Source organism: Charadrius vociferus, unplaced genomic scaffold (assembly GCF_000708025.1).
Source record: "Charadrius vociferus isolate BGI_N301 unplaced genomic scaffold, ASM70802v2 scaffold190, whole genome shotgun sequence".
Lineage (NCBI taxonomy): Eukaryota > Metazoa > Chordata > Aves > Charadriiformes > Charadriidae > Charadrius > Charadrius vociferus.
Genome location: NW_009646608.1, coordinates 1689879 through 1709446, shown reverse-complemented (window position 1 = coordinate 1709446; position 19568 = coordinate 1689879). Strand labels below are relative to the sequence as shown.

Genomic DNA, 19568 nt, shown 5'->3' with positions numbered 1-19568 from the left:
TTTTTGTCTGTTTTCCTGTCATAGTAGCAGGGTGAATTTTCTTAAATGTCCTCTTTCAATTAAGACTCCAGGTCTTAGTTGTTGTTACCTCTTTCAGGGCAAATGAACTGTACTCCTCTTGCCATTCTTACTGTTTTTATTTTTTTTTTAGAAGACTTTTTGGTGTCTTCTATAGGATTCTCTCATAACACATGGGTTTATTGTTAGAGATATCAGCAAGTTTTTAATTGTCACTGTTGCTATATAACTCTTCTGTTGGTAAGTCACAGAATTTTTATCAAAAACATAGAGCAAGTGAGTAAATGGTCACTTCAGATGAGAGATATGGATTCCAGGCTGTTGCCTATGTTGAGAGATGTTGAAATCGCAAGCATGACATATGTTGATTCACGTCATACCTAGTCATGAAATGTAATCCTACCTGCTGTTGCAAGAGGAGGAAAAAGCTGTTTAGTTTCTCAATGAGTTTTTTTTCATGTTGACAATAAGCTATTTCAACAAAGTTAAGATTATGCTGAATTTACTTGTGCCTGTCTGTCAGCACGTGCCAAATATGTCACTACCTTTCAGTTTTTCTTGTCAGGTTTTGTCAAATTCCTGGAGTAGCGTTCACAAGTCAAAGCCAAGTCCAGACGTGCAGTCTGTGAGTGTGAGACACTTCTTTAGTAATTTTTGCATAATAAGGAGACACTTCAAAGGTCAGTCTTTTACTTCAGGGGTTGAATGATTTCGCAACAAGTACTGGATGTTGATTGTATTTATCATTCTGAGGATCGGTTTCATAACCTGGATGTTCCCTATTTCATGACATAATAGGACTATGAATTGCCTGCCGTTAGAGGACATGGAATTACTTCTGGGTCATTTTTGGACAATGCAGGCAGATTTTAATGAGATGAACACTAAGATGGCAAAACTAATTTATTTTGGATAGCTGAAATTTGAATGCTCAGAGTTGAGTTCGGTTGCTGAAACCTTTGAGCTCCATTTAATGTAAATCAGTTCTGGAGTTTGGTGACGAGGGATTAGAACTGGAGTATTTTTAATTGACATCCAGAATTTAGCTAATTAACACATACATAGATATTGCATTTTGAACATATTACACATATGGAAAACATTGGTTCTTTAGCGAGGTCCCTAAAGAGTTGAATGAAAGTATGAAGCTGCATATTGAAGTTGTGTGCATACAGCGTATAGTGACAACCAAAATGCATCACAGTCAGATGCTGACAAGGTAGCTCTGCTGTCTGACTGCAGTATCAGCAGACTTTTTCCAACAGTGTAATGGTTCATGAAACTAATTTTTTATTTTCATGTTTCGATTTGTTTGTAGGTATTACTTGTGGTCGTACACGCATCCCTGTTTTAGGAAAACTTGGGACTTTTGAAACTTGTTCTCTAAGACGAATTCCTCTTAGAAACTTCTCAGAAACACCAGCATATTTTGCTTCAAAGGATGGTGCAAGCAAGGATGGTTCTGGAGACGGAAGCAAGGTAATCTTGATGCATTAGGTTTTTCAATAGTTTATATGAAAATTTTCTTAAATGTTTTAGCAGATTTTTTCCTTAGTTAAAATCAGAATCTTCTTGAAATTTTAGCTAACTCTTGGCATTTCTGATCCTTCAAAATGCTACAACTGAAGGTGAAGAAAAAATACGTTGTGTTGTGAATATGTTAGCTGACAAACCCTATAAATATTCCATAATGCTTTTCCCAGTTCTAGAAATCTTTTTGCCTAGCGTAAAGGGACAGTTGAAAACTTTGTAGAATGTTATAAATCCACAACAGGTTCCAGGGTCTCAGGAAAGAGTAGTAATTGGAACTATTCTTCAAAAGTCTGCTACTTCCAAGTAGTTTTCTTTAAAGTAAGTACATTTTAAAATGTTTTTGTTTTCAGCACTGATTTGGTAGTTGTATTAAGCAAGACGAGCTTGAGGAGACTAGCTTTATTCTTGTTACTAAATCGTAATCTGTTTTCATCCCAGTCTTTCATAATTATAGTTAATAAACAGCTTCTTCAGATGAATGATTACCTGAGAATAAAACTGCTCTTTAGTCAGCAAGTAAGATTTTGAGAGTTCACAGGCAATAACTTAACCTTAGTATGGCGTGATGTGACATCTGAGAAAGTGTCCAGATGACACAGGTGTGTTCTGAAGATTAAATGTGTTTAAAAAATAAAAGAATGAAGATAAAAACTTCTAATAGCCTTTTTTTATCTTGAGAAGGGTTGCGAGGGGAAATAAGTGGGCAAGCAAAGCTTAAAAAAATAGGAAACTGTATTAGAAAAGGGAAGAGAGATCTTTATTTCCTAGATTATAATAGCTTTTATTATTAATCAAAGTACAATGGGCATAGAATGGATGTAGAGTTAAAAAATTTTAACCTTGGACACCACTAAATGGGCTAATACAGAGAAAGACAAGTAGGTTTCTGTCAGGTAACTCTGCCTTAGAAGTAAAAAATAAAATATTTTCAAGCAATTTCTGAGATGCTTGTTTTATAGGCCATATCTACCCTACAGCCATCTGCCAGCATAGCTACATCTGTCAAGGATGCGAGAAGAGTTGTGGCTTCAGAAACCCTTAGAATCAACACAGTTGCGATAATGAAATTACTCTCTCTATAAGTATGATTTGTTTTCTTCTCTGGGGTTAGAATAAATTACATTGGAATATACTATTAAAACATTCTTGATGCTGTTCAACTTGTTACTGTTCTAGTGCTAGTCAAGCAGTTCTAATGTAGACATAGGATGCCTCTTCCATGGGCATCCAAAATTGGCAGACCTGGGAAATGCAGATGTGTGCATGCTTCAAAATGTTTATATATACGCTCTAAGTTTTCAAAGCCTTTACAAAATCCTGACAGTAGTTATTTCATCATTCATCTATTGCAATATTCACATTACTGGATTCGATAAACATACTGCTAAATGCCTAATGTAACAGCTCCGTTTTATGGGGCTAATTGTCTGGAAATCTTTTTTAGAAGTCTGTCGGTGAGGGGGGTGGTAAAAAGTCAAGCTCTGGAAGCTCTGGGAAAGGAGGGAACCAGCTGCGCTGCCCAAAGTGTGGTGACTTGTGCACACACGTGGAGACCTTTGTGTGTAAGTTTTAATGAATACTTTCTTTTTTAAATACACAGATGTGATTATCGGGACTATGTTAGATCATAAATATAGCTAAGTGTTAGCCTACCTAATTATACAATGTAAAAAATTTTGTTATGCTTAGTTTGGCCACTTTGGCCTAAGCATGTATTGTCTCTGTGAATATATTTGTGTGGTGGAGCAGAATATGATAGTGGAGTTTGGACTGCAAATGTGAATATGCAGTTTTAAAATAGTTCATTGCATTATACGCAGTTGAAGAGATGAGATGCTCACATAAACAATACCACTTTAACTACTGATACTTCTTTCTGTCCGTTATGTATATACACACATATATATATTTATATATACAGGTTTGTAATGTCTGTCCTTTGTTTACTAAATAATAAAACTTTAATCCTGCATGTACTGTAACCAAAGTGCTTACCCGGTAGAGTAATAAGTATATGACAGGTGGCTTACTGGAATTGTCCTTTATGGTGATGTTGGGTCCATAACAGATTCCAAACAGGAGGCAGGAAAGTCCAAATAGAAGATCCAAAATGTATCAGATGCCTGGTGTACAGCAGCAATAGCAACCTTTTTTTGAAGTACAGTCCAAATTAATGGCAGTTATGCTTTAGGTTCTATTAGACTTGGAGACATTTCTCCTTATTTCAGTGCTAATGAGACCAGCCTAGAGAATAGTTGTCAGAAAGCAAGTACCCGTTGTCAGTTGGTGGGGCTCAAGGAGGAGGTATCAAGTCATAATCAGACTTGTGCACTAAGAAGCTTAAGACAAGGTCAGCATAAACTTGTTCAACAATTATTAATGCCGTGGTTGGTGAAAATAATGAGTGGATGTGCTATTATTTGCTGCTACTCATGTAAAATACTGTTTTTTAAAAATGATCAAACATCATGAATCACAAGACAATTCTATAATAACAATATATTTATTTTTGTTGGATAAAAGGATCAGTCCTCCGCTACTATTTTTTTTTCCAGAAATAATAAGCTTTTTTTGTTTGTTTCTTTGAAACTATAGGCAACAAGGTTTTCTGAAAAATCTGGCACTAGTCCATGGAACTAGAAATGCAATCCTGTGTGGTGTTCAATACGTTGGCCTCTCCCTGGGCTAGGTGTGGTTGAAAACAGTGGAAGGATTTTTAACCTCATTTACCTTCTTATCAGATGATTCATGAGTAGACAGAGACATTTTGAAACTCTTACTTCACTGCTGTGTTTGCTCCCCTTGTTACTGGCATTTGTGCTTTTATCTGGAAATACCATTCAGGCATTGTCCCAGAGTAGAACACTGTGTACCTCTAGAAAGCAGAGATGTGATTTACTATATTGTCAGCGTCGCTAGGAATCTTTAGGCATGTTTGAAAACTTTCTTAGGAGGAGGATTCATTCATATTAGCGTTGTGGGAGAAAATGTCCGGTATATGCAATCTCAAATTCACAGGTAGTGATACCGCACTTGAACTGCGGCATCAGAATGGCACAGGTGCTGTAAACAGTTTGGGACTGGAAACCGACTTTTTACTTTAAGAACAGTTTTGCAGCTGGTTGAATTTGTCAGTAGCTTGAAAGTCAAAATACGAGCAAGTCTGCGTGTGAATTATCGAATGTATCTACTTTTCTCATCCTTGCACCTTCTTCTCTGAGGCTTTAGGGTTTTACAGCCTTTAAGTGAAGTCTGTTAAGAGTTCAAACTAAGCGCAGCAACACCAGATGACAGAGTAGAGTGAAATTTTTTGTTCATCTTGAGAACAGTCATCAGTTTTTTATTAATTGGCAACTTCAAAAAAATGAAACCAAAGATTGTAATTGCTCTAATTTCTGTGAGTCGTGGTCAAATTTTCTCTGGACCTGTGTCTTTCTGTTTCAGTCTGTTAATTTGAGCACGGTGCTTCCCAGCCAAATTGTAGAATATAAAGCAGCTGGACAACAGAAGAGCTGAGTTCTAATTATCTTAAAATCTATTTTAAAACTCCAAAACTAATAGAGAAAAAAAAATATCTCTAGTTCTTCCTAAAATGGATGGGTTGCAGGTTGTATTTAATGTGTTGTAACTTGATTTTTCAGATAAGCCTTTGGAGTTACTTAGTTATGAAAAATGACGCAGTCATTCAGTTCTGGTTTAAATTACAGAAACTTAAGTAAATATCTAAAGCCAAAGAAAAATACACAATTAGCATTTACTTTAGCTTTTGAATATTACATTTTTTCAGTCATTTTGAGAGGAGTAGGGAAACAAATACTGAATAAAACCCACATTTATTAGTAAATTAATTTGTAGTTAGCCATTGAGTGGTAGTGTGACAGGCTGGTTGCCCGGTGGAGTTTGTTTTTAACGGGCTTCGCTTTGTGTCTGCAAATCTTGCACAAGGATTTGCTTAGCTCTGGCTTTCCAGTAATTAACAATTAAGGAAGACAGTGACACAAACCAAAAGGAATTTTGCTTTGAGACACTTTCTCAGCAGTTCCTGTATTGGTTTGGGTTGCGAGACTCTGCAAGGAGAGTTTTATGATCAGTGAAATAAGATGTGAGCCTCCAATGTAGAGTGAAATCCAATAGCATTAAAGCCGATTGACATAAGAAGCCTCAACTACGCACTGCTTTTACTGTCTCCACCTGATGCTGTCGGGTTTGCTCCCATCCTCCAAAGCAAGACTTCCCTGCTACTGTACATACTTGATAGGCAAGAAGCTTCCCGGCTCTCTTTTCCCTGGTGTCTTTTTACCTTTTAGCAGTTTAATAGTAGCCCATGGCAGGGGGGTTTGAACTAGGTTATCTTTAAGGTCTCTTCCAACATAAACCATTCTATGATTATCTCAACCCTGCAAATGTTTTTAAGATTAATCCTCTGATTGTTTTGGCTTCCTGTATGTACTGTAAAAACCCGGTGTTTCTCTTTGGCAAGGTCAGCTCATATGGACTTCAGAAGTCTCTCTGCAAATGCAGTCTCTGTGGTAATGTTGCCTGAATCAAAAACAACACTTGACTTGCATTTTACCACACTGTAAATATTTGCATACATCTTAATGACAGTGAGGTAATTGACATGCAGGCTCTTTGCTGTGCTTTTATATATTTGCTAAAAGAACATATGAAGACATGCCAGTATTTAAGAATGGCAAAGTTGCTTGCAATTTTGAATGCTCAATTTCATTATTATGGGAGATAGCAGTATTTAAACTTGATTCCTTGTATTTCAGAACAAACTTCGCAAACTTTTTTGTTCTGTTAAAACTCACATTGATACTTTTCCCCAAGTGCTGTATAGATAATAGAAACTGTCTAGTTTCACAGCTGTGTTTTGATAACAGAGTCTCCTCCCCATGACACCCCATACGTCAGAGTTTCTCTGTAACCACGGACCCTATCAGTCTTGCTGAAAATCAGGAACATCTCTAATAACCTTCCTCTGTGCTTCTTGGAGTAGTTGATAAAAGTGTACTCTACATGATAATTATTTTCAGGGAATGACATTTTAGAGATGCCCTGTAGTATTCTTATAGCTTGCTCTGATTTATCTATTTTTTTTAACCATTCCTGTCGATCTATAAAGGGACCAAGTATTGTCGTGGCTATTCCATCCTAATAAAGCTGACTATTAGCATTGCATAAGGAAGGGCAACAGCCTTATGGCACTGTAAACATTAAGAGTGTCAGAGGTGTTTTGAGTGAGTATTGGGAGAAAATTTGGAGTTTTTTTCCTTGCAATATTGTTGCTAAATGATATTTGTGTAAGAGGGGTGGGTGCGTGCAAGTAGTTCTCTATTGCATTCCCATCAAGCAGATAACAGTAATTTGGCACATTGCCATGAGAACTTTCCAGCTCTTATATACCTTTTCTTTGGAGTAGAGTTGTTAAAGCTGTGATTGTCACAGTATTATGTGCAACATTATTAAAATAATTTGCTGGTCTTACGTATCCAGTCGTAAGGTGTGTTAATATTAAAAAAAGAACCCCACTCGTCTTTTGCTGATGCCAGCTCTGTGGGAGGCAACAACAAGTTATAAATAAGCAGCTTGTTTATTGCTAGAGGTTGGTATTAAAATCAGCCGGTACTACAGTGTTCAAGCCATTTTCTAAAAGCTTCTTAAGATTTCAGAAGTATTGACATTGAAGTTTTTCATACAGTAGCTTTGCTACGCTTACTTTGCTTTTAATGTAATACTTTTACTAATATATTTACTTTAAGTCAGTCCTATTGCACATGATTTGCATTTAATAGCATAGCAATATGGTCAGAAATGATCCATTTTTGAATTACAAATTTATTTTTCTCTACTGTCTATTTTCGGTTACTTCAACTTTGCTTTTCCAAAGGAAAAAAAAATAGTGCAAGTTCTAGTTTGCAGGCTTTTGAAACCAATCTTTGCAAATAACATGATTTCTTGAGACATGGTTCACAAAGTCAGTGGTAGGAGGATTTGGCTTTTGGAATTTGAAAGAAATTTGTTTTACTCTTGACAGTAAAAATAAATAAGCAAAAGCTTTTTTAAAACATCAAAGTCCTGATCAACAGTTGCATACTACAGCTGCCGCTTGTTGGGCAGAGCCCTTTGTGTGACCCTGCTGCGCCCTGTGTCCTGCGCTTAGGTGACTCGAGCATCCTCCGTAGTGTTCCACAGCCGGTGGGATGCAGCGAGCAGGAGCTGCCACAGCTGTCCTTTCCTGAACCTGCTGCATGCTATCTTTGATACTGTAGATTGCTTCCCTGCACTTTAGTCTGTCCCTAACAATTATTTTTTTTTTTGCCTGCTAGTTTGAGAGTTGGGAACAATTCCTGCAGAGTGAGAAGGCCTCATAAAATTTGCATCTCTCCGAGTTGCAAAGTTTCTTCGAAGTGTAGTGCTGCTGAATAAGCAGGAACTAGATTGCTTTTTTAATCCCTTGTTTGGTTGCTGCCATGCGTTGGGACTTTTCGGGCAAATTGCATTCCCTCTGTCTCATAGTCCACTAATTAATTTTTAAAGCTTCTAAGGTGAACCAAGGGGAAGTGTTGTGTAAATGCAGAGGTGGCTGTGCTGACTTACAGGTGCTTGTGCTGTATATGATGAACACAGGTAGTTGAGTGAATGCTGCCCAGGCAATTCCTCTTACCATTTTGTTTTACGTTTTCTGCAGCTTCCACCCGTTTTGTGAAGTGTGAAAAGTGTCACCATTTTTTTGTTGTACTGTCAGAGGCAGACACAAAAAAGAGCATCATTAAAGAGCCCGAGTCAGCAGCAGAAGCTGTGAAGTTGGCATTCCAGCAGAAGCCGCCGCCTCCACCGAAAAAGGTATGATTGTTAATTTTGCCCCAGTGTTTCCTTCTATTACAGCATGGTGAAATGCTTTACTTCTTAATCTGCATCAGGTGTGTAATGGTCTACTGTGGCAGAGCAACAGACAAGAAAGACGATTAGCTTAAGATTAAACCTTTGAGAGCTGTGTGTCCCAGCAGAGCACTGATAAAAAGAACAAGGAGATCCAATAAAAGTAGTTGGGCTTGTTTTCCTCTGGCTTTGTCTCGTGACTGAAGTCCAGTACCTGCATTTTCTCCTTGTGACCCTGAGGCTAACCTCAACTCTCCCCAACTGTAGCATCTTTTATTTCCTGCTATGGCCTCATATTCTGCACCCTAATGTTAGCAGCTTCTTTCTGTAGTTGCTGAACCTTTTATTGGCCTGTTTCTGGGTGAGAACTGTGGCTGATCAGCCTTTTGGGGTGACCCATACTAAGTCATTTGGTTTCCCTCTCCTGAATAGTGAAGGAGCTTATTGTGTTTCTCAGTTCCTAGTGGACTGTAATGATTTCTGAAGCTGCATGTGGCTCCTGGATAGACCTCTTGTAAGACATGAAATATTCTTGAAATTTCCGTTCCTCTTACAAATTTGGGTGAAAATGTCAATGGGTTTAAATACTACTATGGGAGAACTGACAGACACAATGTGATTCTGTAAGTGCAACGTTTTTAAGTAAACTGATAAACAGAAGTATATTTTGTATTTTAGATGTTGAATTTCTATTTCTCAGTTCTGTAATGATTGGTTTAGACCAAAGTCTATCTTTGGCACAATATGCTATTTTTTCATTTCTGCTGCAAGGTGATACAGAAGTGTTACTAAGATTGAGTTATTTTTCAGATTTATAACTACCTCGACAAATACGTTGTTGGTCAGTGTTTTGCCAAGAAGGTGCTTTCAGTTGCTGTGTACAATCATTACAAGAGAATCTACAATAATATCCCAGCTAACCTGAGACAGCAAGCAGAAGTTGAGAAGCAGACTTCTTTAACACCAAGAGGTTTGTATGATGTTTGGTATTTTTCTGGTCAAATAAAACTTACAATTTCAGGGCCCTAACTTAAGAAACATGAGAAAGGCTTTACCTTGACACTAGATGTTCTGTAATTGAAATAATCTAAAAGAATGTCTACTAAATTTAATTTTCACTGTATGTGATAGTCTGTGATTTATTTAAATAGTAATCCAGAAGGTTTATGGTGCCATAGGTATTGCCTGCTGTTATTAAATGTACAGTGGTTTTTACTGACACATATTAGGTATTTTCCTTTAACTTTTTAACATGAGCCTCCTAAATTTTTCTTTCTAATCTCATTTACTGCTTAACGGTAAATCTGCTGCTTAATCTGCAAGCAACAATGCAGATCATAAAGACAATATTTTGCGTAGGTCATTTGATGAATAGCTCATGTTCTAACCTCGCTTGCTGCTGTTGGCAGCATCTGTTGGTCACCATAGTATTGTTCCATATCTAACAGGTGTAGATGGATTACTCTTGGCAGTACTTTTGCTACTGAGTAAGTGTGTAGCTATGTTGATCTAATTTATTTTTAGAAGTAGGATTAAGTTACTGTCTCTGATTCAAAGTGTACCTTGATATTTTTTTTAAGGTGTTTTGTTCTGTCTTGCAAAAAATAGTATGCTAGTCAAACAGAAATCTTCTTTGTTGTTTTTTTTGTTTTTTTTTTTTAATTTATGTAAAGAAGTATTTTAACTGAGGGGGAACGTTAGTAGCACCGTCCTGGTAATGGTAGGAGAGCAGTTGTGTACCTGGCAGTGGGAAGTTCCTGACCCTCCACAGGAAGATGGTGCACACCCAGACGGACTGGCAGTGAATGTTTATAAGGGATAGTACTTTGGGATATGAGAAATCTGACATTGTGACACTCAGATAGAAATGTGAGAGTTTAAGGAAGCCTTTTCAAAACAAAATTGTTTTACTGCATTTCCCCCCCCATAAGTGGTTTTAAAGTTAAAATCTGTTCAGAAGTAAAAGATTGTTAGCGTTTTAAGTAGTGGAAAGCTTGCTGTCATTTTACAAGCATGCAAGTTGGGTTTTGGGTTAATTTTGACAGCAATAAAAACTAATTCATGTGGGGATTTCTTGTTAGAAATACATTCATACACAGGGATGAGATGTATTCAGAAGAGGGCAAGAGGTAGAGAATTTAAAAGCTTTTATAAACTTATTTTTTATTACTGTTTTCATCCTCTCTCTTAGAATTAGAAATCAGAAGACGGGAGGATGAGTACAGATTTACAAGTAAGTGAACTCTCTCCTCATGTCCTCCTCTGCAATATCTACTCTTTTGATTTTAATATAGAATAGTCTTTAGTGGCTGCTAGTTTGAAATGCTGAGTAAAATCCTGTTTACTTTTCTTCTGCAAGTAAATTTAATTGACAGCTTCAGTGTGTTTTTAACAGAGGTGATTAGGATTTGACTCTTTTTCTAGGTGGAAAGCAAATAAACTGTAACAGTACCTTTTATGAAGTTGGTTAAATAATTGGCTGTCCTTAGAATACTCTCAGTAGACCAAGTGAAATGGATTATTAATTTATTTTTTTTTAACTGAGCTCTGAGGTGTGATTATATTAGTAATGCCATACAGAATATGATGTGAGATAGATAATAAAGGTTATGCAACTGTTTTCTGCGGAGTACTTACACTCTTAAAAGGCGCTATCACCTTAAACCTCAGAATTCCTGTTAGGTTTTTTTTTGTCCAGGTGATGTCAGTTGTGTTTATATTCAGTCCACAGGAACTCTCATTGGCTATTGAACTTCTTTCTTAGTTTAGTGTAGATTAGTTCTTAATCCCAGTTACACCTCTTCAAACCAGTTTTCTTAATCTTCAAAATTCTACCCTACAAGTCAATTAAAAGTAGTGCTCTGAAAAAAGAAAATCCAGCTCAATCTCCGTATCCACATATAGAGACAAAACCTGTAAGAACTGAACTAAGACAAGTCTTTAAATCCTGAGAGTAGACATGTGCATTGCTTCTGTAATTGTTACAGTATACCAGTTCTTGTACTTTTTCATCATAGAGATCAAGAGTTTGGTTTTATTTCTTCTCGTGTTAAAAAATATAAAAAATTACAGTTAAAATTAGTTAATTTGTAAGGACTGAAAACTTCTCTTGGTTTTAATGTAGAGGAATATTTTTGGATAATCCAGTGTACCGTTGGAAATTCTTTTCATATATGCAAATACATGCTTGTGCAAAAATACAATTTGAACTCCTGTTTTTGTAATAATTGTGCCACATTTCTGTTGCAGTCCTATCTGTAAACTTCTGTACAGATAGAATTATAGGTTTGCAGAACAAAACAGAACCAAGCTTTTATTGTGTATTTAAGGTAATGGCAGACCTTGCCAGTGCTCAAACAGTACTGTTATTGTTCTCTTCAGAACTACTGCAGATTGCTGGAATCAGTCCACACGGTAATGCTTTAGGAGCATCAATGCAGCAACAAATGAACCAGCAGATACCTCAGGAAAAACGGGGAGGAGAAGTACTAGATTCACCCAACGATGACATAAAACTTGAAAAAAGTAATATTTTGCTGCTTGGACCAACTGGATCAGGTATATAGCTGCCTGTTTTTATAGGTGTCAGATTTCTCTTAGAATTGACTGTTAATGAGTGATTTTTCCTCTTTTGTGATTATTCCAATTTGGTGTGTAAAAAAGCTAAACTTTGAATTCCAAACTGGGGTTTTTGTGCTTTCATGTCATGGTAACAAGCTGAGTTGAATGACCTTGAAAAGGAAGGAGATGTAGTCATGTGGGTTTGTTGTGGGGGTTCTTTTTTATGCTTATATTTACTGACTGATTAAAAGATGCAACTTTCACTCAGCTGTAATAAAAAGCATTTTAAGTTTCTCTGCTTTAGATGGCAAGCTGAGATGCTGCAGGTAGAAACTGTTGCTTCATCTCTGGGACAGATTCGTTGGAAGGGGGCTAAAGGAGAAATTATATTTGTATGTTCTTAAGAAGTGGGAGCGTTTGTGCTGAAGGTATAACATTTTGCAGCCTATTTGGGAGAACACTTACTAAATAATACTTTCTGTTACTCCCCAACTTCAAAGCAGGAGCAGTTGGACTTTGCGCTGCACCCTGAGTGTCTGCAAAGGACTACTGATTTGTTTAATCTTTAATTTATGCAAGCACATGTATTGTGGTTTTTACATTGTGTGACATTTTATTTGTGATATTGTATGTGTGTCAAGCTGCCTCAAACATGTACCGTTAGTCTAATTCAGAAATGCAGCTTGCCAATGTAAAAAACAGTGTTTAGGAAAACTATCTCCCTTGGAAAATATTCTTATACGAATATATGAACATGCTGGCATCATTCAAAATGTCTAATAACAGTAATTATGATCCTGTGGTAAATACTTGGGTTTGTGTGCTCTAGAGAAATGTATGGTAGTTATAACTTACTTTTTTTTTTTTTATCAGGTAAAACCTTGCTGGCTCAGACTCTAGCTAAATGCCTAGATGTACCTTTTGCTATCTGTGATTGTACTACCTTGACTCAAGCTGGCTATGTTGGTGAAGACATTGAATCCGTGATTGCGAAGCTCCTACAAGATGCCAACTACAATGTAGAAAAAGCTCAGCAAGGTAAACTTTTACAATACGTTTCCTCAAGTTCATTCGTAGACTGTGTTAATCTCACCTAAGTGCTCTAAACAATTACGTTCTTCCCTGTGTATAAGTTCTTGGTTCTCTCAAAAAGTGGAGACTTCCTTAAAGCCGTTTTCTGTAACTGCAGGAATTGTTTTTCTGGATGAAGTAGATAAGATTGGCAGCGTTCCTGGTATTCATCAGTTGCGGGATGTCGGAGGAGAAGGTGTTCAACAAGTAAGTACTGCCGTGCAGTGACTTTTACTTCATAAGCGAACAGCCCGTCAAGTCTACATACCATCCTATCGTATGTCAAACAGCACAGGAGTGTATACAGTCATAGTTCTGCGGCTCCTTAATTATTAACCTTTGAAACCCTCATCTTTCCTCTTTACTTTCTTTATTTAAAAAAAAATTCTCAAAAGCAACTCGAGACTGCTTCATAGAAACGTTTTAATTGAAAACTGTCTTTGCAGCATTCAGATAGCAAGTTGCATAATGTAGGCAAGAATAGATAACACCTTCCATTTTGACAGAACTCTTAAAGCAACTTATTACTAAGTGCAGCTCATAATGTGCATGGGAGTCACAGTGAAGGGAGATTTTTGTCTATCCTTGAGTGGGATTGTGTCATATGGAAAACTGATTTCTTTAGACACTTACAAGTGTCATGTAACACATGTAACACATGTTACAGTAAAGGCATAGGGGAGCAAAACATGTACGTACATCTGTAAAAGCAAGCACAGTATGGCATGCCTTCTTATATGATGCTACACAGTGGAATTTTATATTACTTATTTCTTCTTTCCTTCTTAGGGCTTGTTAAAATTACTAGAAGGCACAATAGTAAATGTTCCAGAAAAGAATTCTCGTAAACTACGTGGAGAAACGGTGCAGGTTGACACAACAAACATCCTCTTTGTAGCTTCCGGTGCTTTTAATGGTCTTGACAGAATTATCAGCAGGAGGAAAAACGAAAAAGTGAGTGCATCAGGCTGTATTTGAACTGAAAAATTATCATGTTAATTACCGTTCACAGCACTGACTCCTAAAGGTCTTGCTGTATTTGTAAACCCACTAAGTTTGTTTGTAGAGCAGTAGTTTTCCATCTGTTATCTGGGAACCTGAGGTCAAGCCTAAGAAAGGCAGCGAAGAACAAGCCTATTGTTAGTAGGTTTAAGTAGCTTGCACTGGTTTCTGTTTCCACATGGAAATTTTTAGCATATGCAAATAGGGGGAAAAAAAAAATCGGGGTGGGAGGGAAGGGTATGAAAGCTGTTGGTAGAGGGCTTGCTATGCATCCTTAAGTGGTAAACTTTTTACATTATTGTCATGTCCTATGTTTCTTAAAAACAGAATATGTGAAACAGTTCTAGCAGTTATAATAGGATTTCTTTAAGTTGCAGCGTACCAAGTATGAAACTGAGAAAAAGCTTTTTTTCCACTGATATCCAAGGGTTTACTGTTGATACTCAGATAGTTTGAGCAAACGGTGCTAAAAGCTATCATCATCTTAAAATAGCTGGTCATACAGTTCCCTATTTTGCTTATTAATGTCTGGGGACAGGGTTCTTCTGGTTGCAGCTTTCTGACAAAACGTGCACCCTGTTCCTAACAACAGAGGAGTGGCTGAAATCCAGATTATTTATGATAGTTCATGTGGCTCTTCATGTAAACCTACTTGCAGACATCAGCTTCACTTCTGAAGAGCCCTTTTTAGTGTCACTGGTATTTGTAAACTTATCGGGACACGTTGCTAACCTTTTTTGTTAAGAAAAACTTGCTCTTAAGCTGATGTATTGATACCTTACCGAGGGAATTAAATGTTATAAGAAACTGATTGTGTGCAAAGGGTGTAATATTACTATAAGTAATTTCTTGAGCTTGAATTAATATGTAATGACATAATCAATCATTCCAGATTTTTTTTTAATGGACATGGAACATGATTTAGTTACGTAAAGAAAACCGAAGTGTCATAGTTCTGTAATTATAACACGCTTATTTTGCAGTATCTAGGATTTGGGACACCATCTAATATGGGAAAAGGCAGAAGGGCTGCAGCCGCAGCTGATCTTGCTAATATAAGTGGAGAGTCTGATCCCCATGAAGATATTGAAGAAAAGGATCGCTTGCTGCGTCATGTGGAAGCCAGAGATCTCATTGAATTTGGCATGATTCCTGAGTTTGTGGGACGTTTGCCTGTTGTGGTTCCTCTGCACAGCCTAGATGAGAAAACCCTTGTACGGATTCTTACTGAGCCACGGAATGCTGTGGTTCCTCAATACCAGGCACTATTCAGCATGGATAAGGTTTGAATTTGTATTTGACGACTCTTCAATATTCTTGTCTATAAATACAGTGTTAAAGTGATCTAAAATATCAGTTGAAATAATTTCTTTCCCCCACATGTGCACTTTTCCACTGTGGGGAAAAAAAAAAAAGTAAGCTAACTCTTAACTCGTTAAAATCTGACTGGTTTAAATTGGAATCTGGAAGTAGTTGAGCTGCTCTTCATGTTAACATGCAAATGAACATCCGTGACCTTGCCTAATAGGCATCAAGAGCCACTTCACGTACTGTAGAGGTACTTATAGGGGTTGTAGGTAAAGGGACATAGTCAATACTGGAGCTTACACATACAAAATGAAGCGTAGCTGAAGTTTTATCTTAAATGTTAAACGTTGTGGTCTGTAACAAGAAAATCACTACTGTTTGTTATTTTCAGTAACGCTTGCACTGTCGCACTCAACCCTGTTGAGTTATAAATGAAATAATTAACTAAATTTACCATTTTTCTCTATGTAGTGTGAATTAAATGTAACTGAAGATGCATTGAAGGCTATAGCCAGACTGGCCCTGGACAGAAAAACTGGTGCAAGAGGTCTTCGATCTATAATGGTGAGTAAATTAAGTCTCATATTGAGTAAATGAAGTTACCCACGTTTGTGTGCATGGATCTAATCATCACAATTTTCACTCAAAACCTCACTTAGTTGTGGGTCTTATGTGGATACAGTAAGTCTCTTTCTAAAACTGTGGCTACCCAGATTTCTTCCAAGAATATTCTCTAGCTTGGAGAATCACTTGCTAACCATATTGTTATGTAGAAGAGGGGGCATACAGAAATATTTTTTTTCCCTCTCTTTTCTTGTAGGAAAAGCTGTTACTGGAGCCCATGTTCGAAGTGCCCAATTCTGACATTGTATGCGTGGAAGTTGACAAAGATGTTGTAGAAGGCAAAAAAGAGCCAGGATACATTAGGTAAAACCATAATGGAAATATCAGAACAGACGAGTAACACAGCTAGACAGGTATTCTGGTATTTGCTAGAGGAACAAACGTATTCTAAAACCATGCACACAACCTAAAAAGGATCCAGTTCTCTGTATACTGTACACAGCTGCCTATTCTGTCCTAGAGACTTTGGGTTTGTATTGCTTTAGTTTTTAAATAGAAATTTAAAAATAAACTTACACATGAAGTTACTTTAAGCCTTTTGTGTGTGTGTATTGCCTGTAGAAATAGAAGTAAATTATAAGCTTTGTAAGTTAACAGTAAAAATCTGAAGTTTAATTGTGATTGAAATTAATTGTACTGAAATTTTTGAAACGGAACTTTTTCCTTCCTCCTTCTACTTTCTCCCACTGAAGTGTGGGTGGGTTTGTTTGGGTTTTGGGGGTGTTTTTTGGTGGGTGGGGGTTTTTTTGGTGGTTGTGTTGGTTTGGGTTTTTTTAATGCAAGCTCCAGGCTGCTGCAGTTTTCTTCTCCATTGCTCTTGCAGCAGTGGAGGGCCACAAAGGCGCATCTATTGATTTGCTCAACTCTTGTTAAAATAATCAATTTAATGTTGTAAAGATTGTATTATGGTAATGATGTGGTGGAATGCTGAAAGCACTGGACAAGTAGATTTAAAAAAAAAAAAATAAAATCTTGTTGAACAAATGATTGAATTGAGAAGGGGATGGGTCAGGTTAAAAACACAGGCCTGAAATTTAGGAACTCTGGCTTGGTTTCCACTTCTGATAACTTTTTTGAGTAACTTTCTCTGCTTGAGGGTACGTGCTTTGTATTGATCTTGTGTCTGTGCTGAAGCTTGGCTCAGCACACCTAGCGTCTCAAAGGGAGTGAAAAAGTATTACTCGTACAGTGAGGGTAGCTTTTCAGTGATTTTTGTAGAGCAGCAGCATTTATGTGTGCTGGAAATTTAAAATTTATGGATTAAATCAAATGACCTAACTGAATTCAATAGCCTTTTGATTTTCAGTAGTGAGACTGCATACTGGTAGTAGTGTAGACGTGCACAGCATTGCTCCCAGATGAGTTGGTGGTTTAGCAGATGGATCCTTGTTGGAACATTTGTCATTGGGGTGCTTTGCAGGTGGCGCGTTTACCAAAAGCTATGGGAACTGCCTCCGTTCTTTTCCTCAATTTCTAAAGTGTCTGATCAGTCCGTTTTAATTATAGGGCTCCCACTAAAGATTCATCTGAAGAAGAATATGACTCTGGCGTTGAGGAAGAAGGCTGGCCTCGACAAGCAGACGCTGCAAACCATTAAATACTGTCAGAATGCTCGCCTGCATAGAGCGCACTTGGTTATTTCCTTACGATTGCCTCTGGCTTCAGTCTGATACTAAAGGCGTTGGATCTATCTTGGATATGATACGTGATGAGGAACTCTATTAGATAAATCAGATCTTGTATTTTATTGCAACATCCCGTTGATTTATTTGATGGACATTGTGTGGACTTGGATGGCATAATGTTCAAATATGAATTGTATATTACACTTGTTCAATTAAAATGTATAGCAAATACAGCAGCACCTGGGATTGCTCTTTCTAGAACCTAAACCAGCAATGCAGGTGCTGCCAATAGTTAGATTTTACAATAATGTTACTCTACAAATGGGAAATCAAGCTTAATAATTAGTAGAGGGTGAATAAACTATAGCTCCTGATACGACTCATGGGGTTACGTTCAGGTCAGTGTTAGATTTCTGCTGGTGTTTGAAACCCGCTGGGTGCTGGAGTGACTTGTTACATTGGGGGGGAGGAAGCCCTTGCAAGAGGGGTTTGGAAAAACTGGGACACACTTTATGACACTGCTGGGAGATTCTGTTAAAATGTGACACTCGTTTGTTACAGCAATTGGAATGCAATATCAAATAATATCCTTTCCTTCACCTCTCCATTAGGAGTAAGTTTCAGTCACCTCGAATACTGTGAAAGAAAGTGAAGTCAGTAATTTGCTCATTTTTCCCAGAAGGGTAAACAGGATTTCTAGGAAGCGGTAAGCCATCTGAATTTGGACGAGGAGTCGACATAAATTTTTAAATATTAATGTTCTAATATAGTACATTTTGTTTAACGTATTGGAACTATCATGCATCAGTTTTTTGGTGCCAAGTATTTGCCCAACTTATCTTATAACGTTAAGAGATGAAAGAAGTAAATGTATAATATTTTTGATGTAATGGGTAGTGATTGTTCACACGACACAGTGCTTTTTAAGTTATATGCTCAAATGCTAGTATTGCATTTTGTGGTTTTGTCTTTGATTTTTAGTCTCACAGCCAAGCAATCCTCCTCTTCTGTTCTACCCCAAAATTAATTCAATCCTTTAGGAAAGCCTTTGTAAAAAAAAAAAAAAAAAAACCAAACCCAAAACACTAAAGGACCTGTATGTGTTTGATTTATTTCGGGAATTAAAATCATTGCTTACAACTCTGTTTTGTCCTTCAGTGATACGTGGACTTCAGTTTACTGACCCCTTTGTCTAAAATTTTGCTTCAAGCTATTTAATTAAAACGTTCATCATTCTTTTCAGTCTAGTGGATGTTTTAGGACAGGAAAGGATACCGCAGGTGCGCTGACCCTATTTTTGTTGTTAATTTTTGTCATGTAAATTTTATGTAATATTTGTGTTCTTACCTAGAAAGCAGTGTGACATGCAGTTGTAGCCAGATGCCACAGATAACTTCCCGTAGGATTTTCGTTTTTTTTTTTTTTTTCAGGTTAAATGATGCGCTAATGGTTCAGAAAAAGCTGCTTTTGGAGTTGAGGATATTTCTAGGAGAAGCTTAGTCCCCTCAGGATGGGAATCTGTGGAGAACTATCTGTAACTGTGTCCTCACTTTCCTCTTTGTAGAGTGAAAAAAATATAACCGCTTTTAATTCTGAATCCTTTAATTCAAACCCTTTTTTTTTAAATGGATTGGAAAAAACCCAACATTTTAGACGAAACTGTTCAACAACTTAGTTTTGAAAGTTGTTTGGAATTATGTAACCAAGAACTGTTTTTAAGGAAACAAAATGCCGTGTAACTACAGTTTGTACTTCACCTCTGGCGTTTGAATAAAACAAAGCGAATAATTCAAGTAGCGGAGAGTTGTCATCCCTGACGTCACTCCCAGAAATGTGAAATGTTACGGGTAGTTGGAGCTTTTGAGGCTTTTTGGGGTGGTTTTTGGTTGGTTTTTTTTTTTTTTTAAGCGGATCTCCAGGAAAGGGCGAAGCCGCTGCCCC

At 37.2% G+C, this 19568-nt stretch overlaps 2 protein-coding genes across 2 annotated transcripts in view; both read left to right on the top strand.

Moving 5' to 3' along the window:
- Nucleotides 1-1340: 1340 nt before the first annotated feature.
- CLPX (caseinolytic mitochondrial matrix peptidase chaperone subunit) lies at nucleotides 1341-18100 on the top strand. Its single transcript, XM_009886910.1, has 13 exons — nucleotides 1341-1497; nucleotides 2999-3113; nucleotides 8246-8400; nucleotides 9247-9406; nucleotides 10628-10669; nucleotides 11818-11994; nucleotides 12871-13035; nucleotides 13187-13275; nucleotides 13858-14022; nucleotides 15054-15353; nucleotides 15850-15942; nucleotides 16199-16305; nucleotides 17509-18100. Exons 6-13 carry the CDS (start codon nucleotides 11871-11873, stop codon nucleotides 17597-17599), a joined length of 1134 nt encoding a protein of 377 aa, XP_009885212.1. The 5' UTR covers nucleotides 1341-1497; nucleotides 2999-3113; nucleotides 8246-8400; nucleotides 9247-9406; nucleotides 10628-10669; nucleotides 11818-11870; the 3' UTR covers nucleotides 17600-18100.
- Nucleotides 18101-19465: 1365 nt separating this feature from the next.
- PDCD7 (programmed cell death 7) overlaps nucleotides 19466-19568 on the top strand; it is a 3880-nt gene continuing 3777 nt past the window's right edge. The window contains exon 1 of the mRNA XM_009887486.1: nucleotides 19466-19474. Within this exon, the coding sequence (XP_009885788.1) occupies nucleotides 19466-19474 (9 nt within the window). The remainder of the gene's footprint in view (nucleotides 19475-19568) is intronic.